Consider the following 17,227-nt stretch of genomic DNA (forward strand, 5'->3'; position numbering starts at 1 on the left):
TCTTAGGACGAAGCCTGCATGATGTGCAGAAGGCTTCCTCCCTCCCTTTGCCTTCAGGTATCTCTCTTCTCCACTGTTGCCGAAATGAGAACCAGGGTTTCCTATGAGCAGGAGAAGGGACACAGACCACAGCAGACTCTCGCCACTGCCAAGTCCAACTGAAAATAACCACCGCAGACTAGACTGACCAATCATTCAACAAGTGGAAAAATCTGCAAGAAAAGCAGCCTGAAGGGACAATCCTGCAAAGGCTACTTTACAAAGAGTGCTCTGAGGAACAGTATATGGATAAATTATCACTGCCTTCCCCCAGTGGCCCTGAGCAAATCAAAGCTACATTGATTAGGCTGAACAGATATTATGCATCAGAAAATGATGTTACTTCATGTAAGTAAGGAGGAAAGGGGAAAGGTTTCCTTAATATTTTCCTATGAAGCTGTATGATTTATTTCATATTATACTCACAGTTATGAACATAGTTCAAGTAGTACAAACTAAGGCAATAATACTATGTTCTTTGGGGGATATAATTATAACTTTATACATAAGCAATGTAATTAATAACAAGACACTGGGAATTTAATGCCTGGGGGTTTCAATATGTGTAAGGACTATTTTTCAGGTATTACTTTATTTTCCATTTTTATTAAATTGGGTATTTCTTATCTACATTTCAAATGTTATTCCCTTTCCCAGTTTCCTGTCCATCAGCCCCCTAACCCTTCCCCATCCCCTTCTATATGAGTGTTCCCTTCCCCATCCACCCCCAACAATCCCCTACACTGGGGTTTCAACCTTGGCAGGACCAAGGGCTTCCCCTTCCACTGGTGCCCCAACAAGGCTATTCAGTGCTACATATGCAGTTGGAGCCCAGGGTCAGTCCATGTATAGTCTTTGGGTAGTGGTTTAGTCCCTGGAAGCTCTGGTTGGTTGGCATTGTTGTTCTTATGGGGTTACGAGCTCCTTCAACTCTTTCAATCCTTTCTATTACTTCTATGATGGGCCTTTGGTGTTAGAATCATATCTGTTCTTAATTTGAGGATTATATCACATGCTATTGCCATTGTTTTTGGTTGACCTACAGAACTTGATGGCAAGACCATATAGCCAAAGACACCACCTCCTTATGTCACGGGACATGGAGAAACCAAGCTGGTACTGACTGGAAGGTTCTATGCACAGTATTAGGGGAGGAGAGTAATTAGCCATCTTATCAGCTGTCAACCCTGTGAGCTAAAGTTAAAAAAAAATTGTCTTGAGAGGTTCACTCATGGCACAAAACTGGGAGTAACCAACCACTTTCAGAATGAATTCAAGATGGGCTCCACAAGGTGAAACTCTCGCCTGATACTGCTGTCGCAGCCAAAAATCTGCGGCTGGCTAGGACGCAGAGCCTAGGGGAGGACCTAACACTATTATTCTGCAGTGGATAGAGATTAACATGAAGACCCACAAATGGTCAACAGGCAAAGAATAAGGGACTATGGAGTACTGAGCCCTGAATGAAGCATCTATACCCCACCCCAAACTCCCAAGGCTCGGGGATCAACACTGGAGGATGGGGAAGATTTCAAGAGCCAGAGTATTTATTTAGTATTTGTAAGACATATCAACACCATTGCTCGCATGACCTCACAGCAGCTACGACCCCATCCTCAAGAGCCTCATACAATCCAGCCAGCCAAAATCCCAGTTTAAGTGGAAAGAGAACTCATGAAGTCTCACCTCTATCTGAACATCCATTGGCAATTGATGACTAGTGGGGGACAGTCAGTTCTTCTCAGAGATGCTGTCCCAAAGCCCCACAGACATTCATATGCAGGCAGCCCTAAGCGGAGCCAGTGGATTTTTAAAAAGGTGCACATGAAGCTAACAGTTCTGAAAACAAATTTGCCTTTTGAAATAAAATATGGCTTATAATATCAGCTAGAGCCTGGATCGTGTGGGGTTGTGTGATACAACTGGATCTCAGTGGCATCGCCATCCGTTCATTGAGTAAGTTCAAGGGCTCAATCAACTCTCCATCCCTCACCCTTCTCCTCTGCAGCGCCTGTGCCAGCTCCAGCATTGCTCCTCTCCCTCCACTCCTGTCTGACTACTTGTGGGTGATGTCAGCTGCAGCCCAGCAGCACTGCAACAGCGCAGTAATCAACTCGAGCGAAACTGCATATTTCCTAAGGTCTGTGAGTAGGTGCGTGTAACTGAGCGAAGAGCTGTTGGTGTTGTTTAACTTGGCTCTCCTTACCTCTAGCTTGTAGTCTTCCAAGCCTTGGTTGAAAGAAGGGTTGAGAGACTCCTCATATGCATGAATGACATCGGATGAGAGCTCTTTTCTCCTCTTCCCATTTGTGTAAAATCTTACACGTGGCTGCACCATTCTCATAGTACAGATAAAATCACTTACTTTCAGAGTGTGCAGATATATACATTTTCAGACTTCAGTCTGCCACAGTCTAGCATCTCTACCCAACATTAGTGTGATAGTGTTATTTAGTCTTTGTGACAGCTTTATGAATTAGGTTTACAGGTTGAAAAAATGCGTACACAAGAAGTAACTTATGGGCTAATCTGAAATGGGAAATCGTATGAGTATTTAAGTTCACAAACTATTTTCATTTCAAGTTCTGTGTTTTTGTGTTTAGACACCAGGTCTTATGTATCCCAGGCTAGTTGAAAATGCATTATATTTCTTAGGCTGGCATTGAACTCCTGATAATCCTGTTTGCACCTCTCAAGTGCTGGGATTAGAGGTGTATAGCACAATATTTAGTCCTCACAAACTACTGTGTGTGTGCCCACACATATGCACACATTTGTATGCACATGTGTTTGCAAATTGCTTTCCTTTGATGCTAAGCCTTCTCAGACATAAGTTCAGGGCTGTTCAAGTCAGACTGCAAAAGTCAAGCTGGTCACAGAATGTAAGTGGACATAAGTTTGTATCCCTGTATCCCTCAGTCAGGATAACTGGATTGCTCTTTAAAATACTGAGTTATAACCTACAGACTATTTGATGGGAAGATCCAGGAATATTCTCTTAAATGGGTTTTTCAAATGATTTTTCATTTACATGAGATTTTTGAGAATCATAAATACCTCAACTTAAAAACGTACAAAATGATGAGGAATTACATAAATGAAGCCAGACAATCTGGCAGACTTTAAAATTATCTGCACAAATCTGGGTTGATCGTGCTCACTGTTACAGATCATAAACCACATTTTGCTTCACTATGCATGAGAGTTATATAAGAACAGATAGCAACAGGGGAAGAGTTTCGGGGAAGGAGACAAGAATGCAAGTGTACTAAAGTCTTCAGAAGGCAGAAAACAGTCAGGTAGAGCCTGGGATGGAGGATTTACATGGATTCGTTGACATTTTAATGCACTCTAGTACCATGGGAAGCTCAAGTTTACATAAAATTGCCATTAGTTACAATCATATGCCAAATGTGACAAACGGGCTCAAGATAGGAATCTCTATCTGGGAAGTCCACTCAACAAGGCTCGCCAATGTGCTTTGGTCAAAGGATACATCCCTAGCCAGTGCATATCCAGCATACAGCAGTGGGTTTCTCTCTCTGCCCCCAATATCATATACCCAAAAGACAGCACAAGAATTAACCACTTGACTCAATTAAGTTTTTTTTTTCCTGTCTAGGCAAACTTTTAGCATGAGCTGTATGTACTCATTTTTATGGGCCTGCATTTCTGACTGACACTTTATGTTTGAGATAACTCACTTATCAGCATTCACTCGTATATCTCTCCAACATTCCCAGCCAAATTCTCACGCTTCGACCTAGAACCAGTTAAGAGCTGGAAGAAGTTCCACTGTACACACTTACAACCTCAACTGTAGTTCTCTGAAGAGCCAACCCAACTGTGATTCAAGTAAAATGCAATGAAGAGGTCGTTGCCCTGAGCTACCACTGAATAAATGTCCTGGGACATGAGACCTGTCTGGAAAAGAGAAATGACAATTACAGGAAAAACAAAGCCCCAAGAGTAAGCTTAGTCCCTATCTGAAATAAAACACGCACGTCTCTGTTACTGTTAGAAGCCTTGCTTCTAAATTCTATACTAAAATGGCTAAAAAACTCATGACTGGCTTGACCGCAATTCGGTGATGTACAACAAAGTTAAGTGTAGAGATAACCTCTCAATGTATTGGTTATTTTTGCCAATAGAAAACATTCTTTTCATTTCGTGACATATTCAAAGGACTCAACAGAAATCAAATCTACTGAGAGAATGGTCAGCTACTGAAAGAGAACCAATCACCATTAAACTGTCAGAACTTCTTCCTAGATATTCTACAAGTTTATCGGAGGGTCACAAAAGTCTAAAGACATAGTCAAAACAAATCTTTTATCAGTGAAAAGACATCTCTACTGCATATTAAAACTGAACCAGCAAAATGTTCCTTAGTTGAAAATTTTAACAAGTCAAATTCTATTAAACAGCAGTATTGCAAAGGTAGGATTCTTGTGTAAACCAGCCAACCAGTCTTTCTGTCCTTTTATTCTTTCCTTTTATTTTTTTCTTTTCTCTTTCTTTTCCTTTCTCTCCTTGTTCTCCCTCTCCTCTCCTCTCCTCTCCTCTTCTCCTCCTCCTCCTCCTCCTCCCTTCTTCTTCTCTCTCTCTCTCTCTCTCTCTCTCTCTCTCTCTCTCTCTCTCTCTCTCTCTCTCTCTCCTTCCTGTCACATGTTCATACCCAGGCTGGCTCTGACCTCATAATTCTCTTACTCTGGCACCATAATGGCTATTTTTGCTGGTGTGTACCTCAATGCCCAATCCAACACCCTCTGCTGGTTTCCAAGGACGCCTATATTCATGAGAATGCACATGCACACAGACACACACTTAATTAAAAACAAACAAGCAAAACAAACATCTAAACAACAGTGATCTTGAAGGTAGATTTGGAGATCATTATCAGTGATCTAAAAATAAGCAAAATACACGTTGAACATGGAATTTCCCACTAATAAGGGTGCAGGAGAATTCTCTTCAGGGGAAACCTCACAGAGAACATTTTTAAAATGTTTTCTTACTTTTGCTTCCTGTGTATAGATGCCAGTCTGTATGTATGAAAGCGTAGCACATGAATGAACACAGATCCTGGGGAAGAGTGGTCTGAGCGCGTAACCATAGAGTCATCTTTTCAACTCCTTACAAGACATTTTAAAAAGCAGCAATGACACAAAGTGCCAACATCACATCAGAATTTGTACATTCTCAGACTTACCCACGGCCGCTTCTTTGATTTAAACATTTTAGACTCTACCCGATCTCAAGAGACTGGGGGGAAATAAATATTTTATTTAACAGATATTTCTTTTCCATCCACATAGCCTGCCAGCCAGCACCTACAAAAAGCAAGGCACTCGGCCAAAATTATCTGAGGGAAATGTTATGGGTAAGATGGGGAGGCTGCAAAATTGATTTCTTTTCTAATGAAAACTGTTGTGGTCTGACATGGTCTCTAATTTCTTTCATTCCACGTCTTAGAAAGGAAATACCCCATGAAGCACAGTATATTCAGTAGGCTCTCTTCTTCCAAAGGTTAAGATCCCTGCTACAGAGACTGGACCCCAAAACATTAACCCCACGATTGGGGGATATGGCATACCACAAATCTGAGTGTGGCCTCCTTTTGATCTGAAACCTTTTGGATCAAAACAAGCAAGAACACTGGTTTGTTTATTCCCACCACTTTCGAAAGGTGACAAGCAGTACACAGATTTGCCAGAAGACAAAATGCCCACCCCCAAACCTCTCTGTGATGTCAAGCGCCCACGAGGGAAATCAAAATGTATTGTATGGACCTGGAGAGCGAGATACTTGCTACAGTCTTTGCATAAATAAATGTGCCTTCCGATGACCTCCGGAGAGGGAAACAATTTATTAAAATCCTTTTAACACCAAAGCACAAGCTTCTTGCGTAAAATCACTCCAGGGTTCTCAGTGATACCTGAGGAGGACAGAAAAGCATTCCTTACATTTTTAGATGCCCTTGAGAATAAGGAATCTATTGAGGAAAAAGGGCATTTATTTTAAAAGAATGGAGATGGAGGGAGAGAGAGAAAGAGGAAAGGAGGAAGGGAGGGAGGGAGGGAGAGAGAGAGACAGAGAGAGAGAGAGAAGGTGAGTAGGGAGAAATTTTAGAAGACAAAGAATTAGACCTAAGTGGAGAAAGGAGAGAAATGGCTAGCTGCATTTAAATGTAAATACTTCAAATAGTGGATGTCTATCACACTGCACATTCTTTGGGTATAGCCCCCTCGAGTCTAAAGTCAGTTTTACTGTAGTGAACCTACATCCACATTACATCTTCCCATCCAAATTTGCCTATCTGTGTAACATGATTATATTGGTTTTGGAATTTTATTAATAATTTCCAGGGTGATGCATGGAAAATCTACATTATCTTTGACCCACAATGTAATGGTAAAATAATACAGATAATCAAGTGGCTATCTGTGCCATATTCAGATGAAAGCCATTGCCCGTGGCATATGTGCATTACTTTAAAACGAAGTGTATAAGTCCGTATTTATAGGTGTGGATATGTCACGTATGAAAAGCATTTTTTCATTAATCATCCAATCAATGCTAGAGCTCCATCTAGAACTAATGAATCCACAGAGTTTGATACAAAATGACTTTTGACTCTCTGAGGCTTCTCTACTGTGGAGGTCTCCAGGTTTCTGTGAACAGGACAGAGCCACCACTCCCAGCTCCTGTCTCCTTCTGCTCTTATGACTGATGTCTACAGCACAGGTGACAGGTAACTGGGTTCACATAGATGACAGTAACAGGTTTGCCACTTTAGTTGCTGATGTTAGGAGGACAGCATCCTACCTTACAGACGTAAGTCCTTGCATTGCCAAAGAGAACCCACAGATCACCCTGCCCCTGTGATATGGAGACACACGCAATCCTTGCACACAGAAAGTTGGGGAAGGCAGACCGCGGTTAACCAGGGCACTGCCATGACTCAGAGGTACAGACTCTTCCCCACAGACTGCTGAACTTCCCCAGATTAAAAGAACCATATTAGCATTGTCAAATTCTGAGGGGAACGTGGAGACAGTGGCCACCACACAATCACCCATTGCTAGAGTGAGACAAAAGGCATGATCGGAATCACACCAGAACCAGAAGTCCGGTCTGTTACAGGTGAACCTATGCAGCCTTTTGCTATATGTGAAGATTAATGTCAATGCCCATATCTTGCATCCTGCTGAAAATGTTAAGCTGTGCTGACCAAGACGGTGGCCATCAGCCACAAGTGTCGCCCAAATCACAAGCAGGGGGCTAGAAAAAACTGAAATTGCCTTTAGTGTAAGACTCGTCTTGGATATTTAGCTCACTGCAAGCTAACTGATAATGTGTGTCTCCATGTTCTCCTTGACTCCCTGCTGGGTCAAATATAGTATTACTATAAAGTTTGTCTTCCCGTCAGTCCTTTTGTGTAAGTTCTCAATATGCAGTGCTAGATACGGAAGGGGAGCTCCCACGAGTTTGTCCGCTTATGTGTACATGGTCTGCAGCTGACTGAAACAGATGCAGAGAACCGCAACTGTGTCTGTGTTGCATTTCTACTAAGATATATGCAGCGCTCACCTAGGAGGCTGGCGGGACCGCTTTCATCAAAGCCACTGGGTGCCACTGTTCTCCACAAAATTGACACAACCAAGTCAATTTCCGGCAGGGCAAAAAAAAAAAAAAAAAAAAAAAGACACATGCACTGGATGTGTACAGGTCACACATGCCCAAGCAAGTATGCACACGCCTACATGTGTAAATACATACAGGTCCGACAGCCATTAAAGAGTACCTCGCTCAGACCCCTCATCCTCTCAGGATGGAGGGGCTTGGTAGGCTTTGGGCTTTCCTCACTCTATCCGGGACTCGCAGACTTGACAACCCGAATGGTCATTCATAGGTCCCCTAACGGTAACGTAGCTAGGATAAAAATCAGCCGTGCAGAAGGAGGTGAGTCTGGGGCTTTTGTGAAAGGCCTTCTGTCCTTAAAATCGTAATGCCCCTCATGCACTCCCTCAATATCACATGTATTCACGTCTTTATGGCTTCTGAAGGAGAAAACTAATTTAGGGGAACACAAACAGCTGTTTTCACTTACAAAGAGGGTTTTATAGCTGCCGCGGTCATTTCGTGTGGGTTGAGTTTGAAATCCTGAACATCTTTCAATCAATTTCCTTTAAAGAAGCAAACAAAGAAAACAATCAAATAGCTGTGTATAAGTAAGTGGCCACCGGAGACCTCAGTGGGATAAGATGGAGATTCTGCAGTTAGACTTTGCAATGCCGTGAACATTCACAGGAGGGACAAAGCTAACTTAGGTCCTAACCCAGGGGCTGCCTGGTGTTCGTCATTTCGCTCCGATAGTGTACGACGTTGTGTGTTACTTTTACTTCTGATGTACAGCCTTCTAAACTGGATCGGCGATCCAGGATTGGTTCATAGGTAAAACCACAAATGACGTCTAGGCTTGGCACTGTCCACCACGGTCCCTTCCTGTGTCCCAGGTAGCCAGCTACTGTCACACAGCTAACTGACTGGCCCTCTGTTCAGCTACCAAGATACATTTCCCTGGCCTTCCCTCCACGGCCCTCCCTCTGAGATCAGACTAGCTCAGCTCTTCTGATTACAGCCTAGCCCTGTGTGGGGAGCATCATTGGACCTCACTGTAAACAGCCATGCCCTCCCCAAAGATCCCAGAATGCCCAGTGTGTTCTTGTAACATATAGCGTGTCCTGTGTCCAGTACTATTTTATCCTTACTTCAAAGCCTAACACCAATACACGCCAGTTTCCATTTCTAAAGACACAATCTACATTTCCAAAGATAGAGTTGCTTCACAATTAAAACATGTCTGTCTAGCATTCCAGTGCTGAAGACTTCCCACTTTATCTGACAGTATGGCAACCTTACACAAGAGCAAAACGTGAGATTTTGTATAATATTTCAGGGGAACAAAGGAATGGGTCCTAGATCCATATTTAAAACCTGCTCTAAGGTGCTGTCTTCATTCCTTAAATATTTCTTTCTCTTTTGCTTTTCGTGATAGGGTCTCATGTAGCTCGGCTATCCTCAACCTCTGTATGATGTTGAAATATGTGCCCTTCTGATGCAACCTCCCAGGTGCTGGGATTGACAGGTGTGGAACTCCGTGTTCCACTTCCCCCACATATTCTCCCAGCGGTCATTCACACATTTACTGGGATTCTCCTTTATGTAGAATAGATGCCTTATCTCCCAAGTGGTACTCTAAGCCCCAGAGAGACACTGGCTGTATCTTTTCTGTGTGTACAGTTTTGACACAAGTGTACAATTTTAGCACGATATTTAGCACGAGGTCAGGTGCATAGATGCATTGACAAGAGAGTCGGTGGGTTCACTGACCAAAGGCCTATACGTATAAGATTCGCTGACAGGAGTGTTTCCTTTTCAAACAGTACTGTGTACAAGATAAATTGTATGATCAGTTCATGGTTTTGACAGTTATCCACCTGTGAACCACCCACATCAGCGCCTCTTTCAGACTTTCCTCCATGGGGGATAAAAATCTGAGTATTTTATGTTGCCAACAGCACAAATCCTACATGCTTGGCCCAAAGTTAAAGCAAGGGTCAAAGGTGGCTTTACAAAAAAAAAAAAGGACAGAAATCTCCTGTAAAATATACTTCCACTAAAACTATCCTTGACAACAAGAGTCCATGAAGGCAATTGCTTACCGTCATAGAAAGGTAATAGTGGTTCATCGAAGATTAACAACCTTAACCTCCCCGGGGTTCTCCAGAATTATTTGCTAGGACTTCACTAGTCAGATGAACGTGCGGAGTGCGGGCCCAAGCCGTGGCTTCGGCCAGCCTGCAGAGCTTTTTAGAAAACACGGTTATTAAATATCACGCAGAAAAGGGGAAGGAGGAAGACGCCATGGGTCAGAGACCCACAGGAACTAAGAAGCAATCCATCACAAGTGTGGGTAAGAGTAGGTATATGCCCACAATGCTAAAGAAACATTGCTACTGACCCAGCGCAAATGTTTCAGCTTGTCAATGTCGCTCCAGACACTATGCAACACAATAGTGGCATTGATCCGGTGTGCTCACGCCCGTGCTCTCTGAAAAAATGCTACTTCCACCGTAGTCCCCCGACAAACTCACTCCTCTAAAGAAATCCAATAGCAAGAGTTTTCAATGAAGTCAACAGAAACTCTGGCGAGCTGGGCCAGCTCGAACCAAATTAATTGAAAAAAAATTTTAAATTGAAGTGGGCTTATTGGCTTGATACCCCCGCCTCCCTGATGTAAGAAGGAATTTTAACGGAAAGCTCAGTGTGGCAAGGGCTTCAGGTATCTAGGTGCCTGCAGCCATGATTCCCAGAGCTAAATCTCTGAATGGAATTACAACAAATTCACACAAATGGCACAACAGATATAATGTATGTTTTCTATGCCGCTGTCCCTCATCCAGCCTGAGTGCACCACCCCCCCAGGCTTCCCCACCCCCCAGGCTGTTCCAGATGTATTTCATACACAGAGTCGCTGTTCTGGCTGTTTATTTAATTAACATGACAGCCCAGCACACACTGTTTCTTTCAGTTCTACAGTTAAACTTTTTACACTTTAGACTCAAGACAGAAAGTAAAGTGACTGTGTTCACTCCTTCCAACCCCTGGAAATTTATATAGATTCTCTGACTATTTCTGTCAGTTAAAATGGTCCTTTGGTATGCTTTAAATATCAGTATTCACAAGTATAAAAAAAAAAGTCACGGGAAAACAAAACATTATTTTCCCCCGTTTTCCCAGGAGAATAAGAAAAACCTTGTTTTGCCTTCTCAGGGGTTGACATTAATTAATTTTAATTCTGTCACCAAGCCATAATCAATATTTCTGTTTATGTCATTATAAACCATGGAATAGTGGTGAAATATGATAGAAGCCATGATTTAAAGGCCCACATTTCTTAAATGTGTTCGATATAACAAACATCGAAAATGCATTTAGAAAGGTAAAGTGCGCAGCATTCTATACGTTCAGAAAGAGGATATGGCTTTATCCGTCCGGACATCACCAAAACATTTCTGCCATTTTAAATATTGGAGTTCTACTAAGGCTGCCTGCAGCACTTCCTGATGAATTAGTGGGTAAAGACACTTGCCACCAAGCCTGAGGAAGAGAGAGAGAGAGAGAGAGAGAGAGAGAGAGAGAGAGAGAGAGAGAGAGACTGACTGACTGCCAGGATCCACATGTTAGAAGGGAGAGCTAAGTCCTGCAAGTTGTCCCCTGACCCTGAAACACACATGCTGTTGTGAGCATGTAGGATGCAGGCACATAAGGATCATGCTTATGTGCAAACACATAATTAAAAAACACTGTCTCAAGAAGTGTTTGAGAAGAAATGTTTCCGTGCATTGTATCTGTCGTGGGAAAACTGTCAGACCCTATTTGTTTTAAAGTGATGGCATATAAGAAAGCCCACCGTATGACCACCCCACCTTGAGCACCAACAGAAACCATTATCCTCTCCTTTTTGTTTATTGTTTGCATGGGGGTGGAGGTGCTTTAAAATTTCCTTTTCACACCAGTGGGTAACAACTTGGCCCTCTCTGCTACCTAACCGATATTCTAATGCAAGTACATCCACAGAGGCTAGCGATTCTCAACGGAGCACTTGGAGAAACTGTCTCAGGAGAGTGTAGCTTTTGCTTTAGTAAGGCAGACAACATATCCTGCACATTTCTGATGGCCTCCACATCCATCGCAAAGAAATTAGTCATTAATGTGGTTAAAAGGCATTCATGGGGAGAGCTGGATGACTTCTGCTTTTCCCCCCCTATGAAACCCTATATTTAATGTATTAAATTCTTAACAAGTGAGTAAAATAAAATTGCATTTGGTTTGGAATCCATTAGAAATAAATGGGCAAGCTGGATTCAGTCATTTCAGAGAAGTGACTGGCCAATAGAGTTCTCTGAGGCATACAGAGAAGAGGCATGCCTCGGGTGGTTTCCAGAAGTTGACAGTTGCAGAACTAACTTTGTGTCGGAGACAGAACTTTTTTTTTTTTTGTCACGATTGTTCAATAAATGCTATGTACCTCTGCGTATTGGATGTTGGCAAGAGTGCAGTATCAAATTGACAAGGTTATAACCGATGTCAGGTGTGAGAACTCACTTCCAGAGGACACGTACACTTTAGCAAACCCTAGTCTTCCCAGATCATCAGCCTAAAATGTGTTAACTTAGCACACACATCTAAGAACCCAGGCTCAGTCTTGAGGATACGGCAACTACGCGCCACAAAGATGCTGTCAACTTTGTTCCTCATCAGAGGACACCTTCAGTTGCCTTCAGACACACCTGGTGCCTCTCCCATTCTCTGACCAAATTCTAGACCTGCATTTCCCTTCTTTGCTGTGACTTATCTGTGCTACAAACTCAGTTCTACGGGGACTATATAATTCTAGACTTCAGGGGAGGAGAGAGAGAAGGACAAGTGAGGGAGGGTCTGCTTCTCATATGAGAATTTTAGCAAGTATTGTTTCTGTGCCTCTTTAGAGATCAAGGAGAGAGAATTCACAACAGTGGTCCCTGTCCTGTCATTCGCACAGAGAAGAAAAATGCCACAGTGAGCAACAGCTATGTCAGTCCATTCTTAGGGAGCTCCCCCCCCCACTTTCATGCCTTTCAACACTACTTAAAACTGACTGGTGGCCTACAAGTACTGCCCTGTTCAGAAAAGAACTAACCAGGCAGCACTCTGGGAAGTGGTAGAGGTTCATTTTATACTTACGCTCACTCTGGACTTCGCCGGGTATGCAAATGATCACGGCACCCTTTGCCCTCTTAATCAGAAGTTTGCTTCCTTGTGATAAAAGAGATAAGCCATTTACTATATGGCTCCCCGCCTTTTCACAGAGTTCGGCCAATGTATGAGCTGTCACCTCGCCCTGTCTCAGAAGATACTACTCCATGTCAGCACCGCCCAGTACCCGCAATTATGTGCGGCCACAGCTTCCATGGGTCATACATAAAAGCCAGGCTTCAGGGGTCCAAGCGGCTGCTGCATGCAAACCAGGTCCTCCCGTCATCCTAAGTGAGAGCTTCTTGATTTACAACATTCCTCATCAGCACGGCCTTGAAGAATAATTCCTAAGTGACCAGGATACATGATAAGTGTGGACTGCCCACGTAATTAAGGAGTAAAACCTTTGACAACGCCAAGCTCAAGGAAACCCTTCTAAGATCATCACAGCCCCTCACTTCCTAGCATGAAGCAGAGAGAGGAGAGAAAACCTCCCACGTTTATCAGCAAAGCTGCCCTGGTCACCTGGAGGCCCTCAGATCTCAGATCCACTCTGAACTCTCTTAATCCGAAACGTCAGAAATTTAATTCTGAGGGCTAAGTGGCATTAATGTGGAGTCAAATTACTTCTGATTCAATCCAGGTTTTTCCTATAAGCTAGGCTTCAGGATTGGCAAGGACCATACCACACTTGCCTTTAAGTTAAAGATAAGCGTGTTGTCCATGTCTTTAGTCGCCGTGCTTTCATTCAAAAAATCCTCTCTCTCTCTCCTGCATCCATCCATCAGTGCATAACTTTTTCTAACAATCTCCAAAATTCCACACAAATGAAGCATCAGTCAGCGGCCCGTGATTTTACCTTTGCGCTTAGAACAAGTTTAAATTCAGAAATATTTGTCTCTGCTAAACAAAAAAAATTAAATAGGTGCATTTACTTTAAAGTGCGCACAAGCATGTGACGCTGTCATCTAGCCCATGACATAAAGTCCAAGAGTCATCCATCTGGGTAATCAACTCCCTTTCAGAAACAAACCAACCGCTCACACCATATGGTATTCTGAGGAATACCTAACACTTAGCTCTGGGATAACCAGAAAAGAAAAGGTTTACTATATCCTAGGGATAGCCTTTCAACGTAAAAGTTATCCTAAGGGGATCATGGGTAGCTGTGAATTTAAATGGAAAAAGTGCAAAATTCTACTTAGAGTGCAGGAATCAGCTTATTCAACCCCTTCAACAAATGTCAAAGGTGGTGGAGAAAACAGGAGGAAAGGCCGTGGGTGCTGCTTGTGTTTAAAACTGGAAAGGTTTCCCCTAAACCATGCAGGGTAACTATCCCATGGCACTAAAGACATTTGCAACCCCCCCCCAAATAAGAACTGCGAGAGAGACTGCTGCACGCTGCACCGACTCCACTCAGAATTCCACCCCCAACCCTTCCTCAAAGATACATATCACCAGCAATCTTAAAGAGAGTCTGGATCAATATTTCCTGCAAACCCTGAGTATGTCTCTTCAATTTCTCTCCATGTACACGCTCGTGAGAAAGGTTACTTTTCTGAGTGAACTATAGAAGCATTGGGGCCCATTCTGACCCATTCTAAAGCTCACACATAGCCCTAAAGTGGAAAACCTCAGTTCAGAGTTCAACACAGTAGTGTGGAACAACCCAAGTGTATCTAAAAGCAGGCTGGCCGCCATCTGATGCTGTCTCTCTCAAACAAGAGTTAGTGCAAAAACAGGAGCACGAGTCCAGCTCCTGGCGGTCCAGGATGCCTTGCCTAGCTACTGAAAGTTCTTTACTAGCGTTTGTGAATGTTTACCTAACACTTACTATGAAACAAATTTTCATTATCTTTTAAAGAACACAGAAATACAGAAAACACACGTGTCGAAAGCAGCTTGCTAAATAAATAAATAAATAAATAAATAAATAAGTTACTTCCAAAAATTCAGGGAAGGCAGAAATGTTTCAAGAGGCGCAGAGGCTCAAAACCAGGTGAAAGAGATTTGAAAACATGACCCAGCTGTGGGAGTCCGAGCAAGGCCACTCAGTTTGTTTCTTGGTTTTTTTGTTTGTTTGTTTGTTTGGGGTTTTTTCTTACTTTTTCCTGTTTTCTCTTGTTCTGGCTGTAAACTACTCCAAGAGACCGAGAACGGGAGGAAAAAAGAAATCTTTCTTAGTAAGTGTAAAGTTTTACTGTTTGGCAGGCTGGCTTCCCGGCTGCCTGCGCCCTACTCCCTGAACTCTGACTGTTTCAAGTTTCCCCGGAGCAACCCCAAAGGCGCAGCCCCAGCCTACCTGCTCCCTGGGTATGCAGGGCAGGGAGGTCCTCCGGTGAGACTTGCCACTGCAGCCGGACATCTCGCCGGCCACCACCGAGCTGGACCGCCTCCTCCTCTTCCACCCCGGAATCTCTTCCTTGGTCCTCGCGCTCGACTGGGACCCAAACCGCTCCCTGGGCGGAGCCGGCCCGGAGCACTGCGGCAGGAGCTGCTCGGCGTACCTGGCCAGCAGCAGCCCAAGCACGGCCGCCAAGTATGCCAGGTAAGGTCTCCAGGCGACCTTGAACCTCTCCAGAGAAACCAGGGCCACCGTCCTGAGCGCGCTAGTCAAAGCGACCATGAGGACGCCCAGCCTCAGCCTCAGCACCAGCCATGTCGCGCCACCTAGGCAGCTGAGCAGGACCCCCGCGGCGGGTAGCGACAGCAGGCGACCGTCCCCCACGCCCAAGGAGAGCTGCACCAGCGCTTCCCCGGCGCAGCAGGCGGCCAACAGCGCGACGGCCAGAGGCAGGCGCACCCCGGCGCGCAGCAGGCACAAGCCCATCCAGAAGAAGGCGCACAGGAGACTGAAGAGCAGCGCGGCCGGCTGCAGCCAAGGGCTGAGCTGCGCGCCGCCCCCGGGAGCACCTCCCCGAGGGCCCGGGAAGACGCCCCCTCGGGCTCCTTCCTCCTCCTCCTCCTCGGCCGCCGCCTCCTGACTCGACTCCAGCTCGCCTCCGACCTCCCCGCCGACCAGCCTCACCAGCAGCGCCAGCAGCACGGACAGGGAGCCCGCGCACAACGCGGAGGAGAGTTGCGGCGAGCGCCGGAGAGGCTGCAACGCCAGGGCTCGCCAACAACAGCCCGAGCCCCGAGGGGATGAAGGGGACGCGCCACGACAGCGGTGGTCCCCTCTGGCCACCGGGGCAGGACTCGGCCCTCCGAGACCGGGCTTGGCCCAGTCTTGGGCGGCCTCGCCCCGCGCTGCCATGCTGAGTGCTCTGCGGAAAACCCCCACTCGTCCCACTCGCGCGTCCGCACCCTTCTCGAGCCCACTCTCGGAATCACGTCTCCAGGATCTACGCGAAGTTTCAGCCTTGCAGAAAACTCAAGAGTGCGAGCTGAAGACTTCTTCAAGTTGGCAGCTAGGAGGATCAGCCTTGGAATTTTCAATCCCCACCCCTCTCCTTTTCTCTCTCCCTTTCTCTCTTAAAAGTCCGCCGCTCCACCCTCAGCCCGAGTTTATACCCTGCGGGGTTTCTTCCTACTTCGGGATTTTAACACTTGCCCAACGCTCGGTGCTCGGGGACCGCTGATGCTGGGGCAAGCTGGAGCACTGGGTGAGCTCAGGCCATCACGGGGCCCCCCTCATGGCCCGGCAGGCAGCTGACCTCCCCTTCCCCTTCCCTCCCGCCCCCCAACCCCACCCAGCATATTCATATGTTCTCTCTCTCTCTCTCTCTCTCTCTCTCTCTCTCTCTCTCTCTCTCTCTCTCTCCTTCCTTCTCTCCCTCTCCCTCTCCCCTCCCTCCTCCATCTCCTCTCTCCTCCCCCTTTTCTTCCCCTCCCCTTCCCCCTTTCTTTCTCTCCCTCTCCCACTTTTCCTCTTTATCTCTCCTCCCCTCTCCCTCTTCTCCCTCTCTCCCTCTCCTTGGCAGATCTCTCTCTCTCTCTCTCTCTCTCTCTCTCTCTCTCTCTCTCTCTCTCTCTCACACACACACACACACACACACACACACACACACACACACACACCATCGCCCGCATGCTGCCCTAAGATGCAGACCCCTTGTTTTTGCAGAGGTAGGAAGCCTCCCAGACTCTCTGTATCCAGTTCACAGCAAAGAATAGGTTGAAAGGGGAGAAAGAAAGAGAGAAGGGGGGAGGGGAAGAGAAAGAAAGAAAGAAAGAAAGAAAGAAAGAAAGAAAGAAAGAAAGAAGAAAGAAAGAAAAGCAGGCAAGCAAGCACAAGCAGCTGGGACCTATTGCAGAAGTTGCCAAGTTTCCCCCAGGAACACAGCCTGAGGAGAGGCTGCAGTAGCAGAGAGGAAGGAGAGCAGTGAGCTGGTGAGGGAACTGGCTAGGGACAGGAGGCAAGTGAAGCTGTTCTCTTAATTTT

General features: G+C 45.3%; 1 protein-coding gene across 1 annotated transcript in view; it reads right to left on the bottom strand.

Annotated features, from left to right (window-relative positions):
• Nucleotides 1–16,282, bottom strand: part of Pde3a (phosphodiesterase 3A) — a 266,494-nt gene extending 250,212 nt beyond the window's left edge. The window contains exon 1 of the mRNA XM_032905490.1: nucleotides 15,146–16,282. Coding sequence (XP_032761381.1) covers nucleotides 15,146–16,099 — 954 coding nt within the window. The 5' untranslated portion in view covers nucleotides 16,100–16,282. The remainder of the gene's footprint in view (nucleotides 1–15,145) is intronic.
• Nucleotides 16,283–17,227: the final 945 nt, after the last annotated feature.

Source organism: Rattus rattus, chromosome 6 (genome assembly GCF_011064425.1).
Source record: "Rattus rattus isolate New Zealand chromosome 6, Rrattus_CSIRO_v1, whole genome shotgun sequence".
NCBI classification, from domain to species: Eukaryota; Metazoa; Chordata; class Mammalia; order Rodentia; family Muridae; genus Rattus; species Rattus rattus.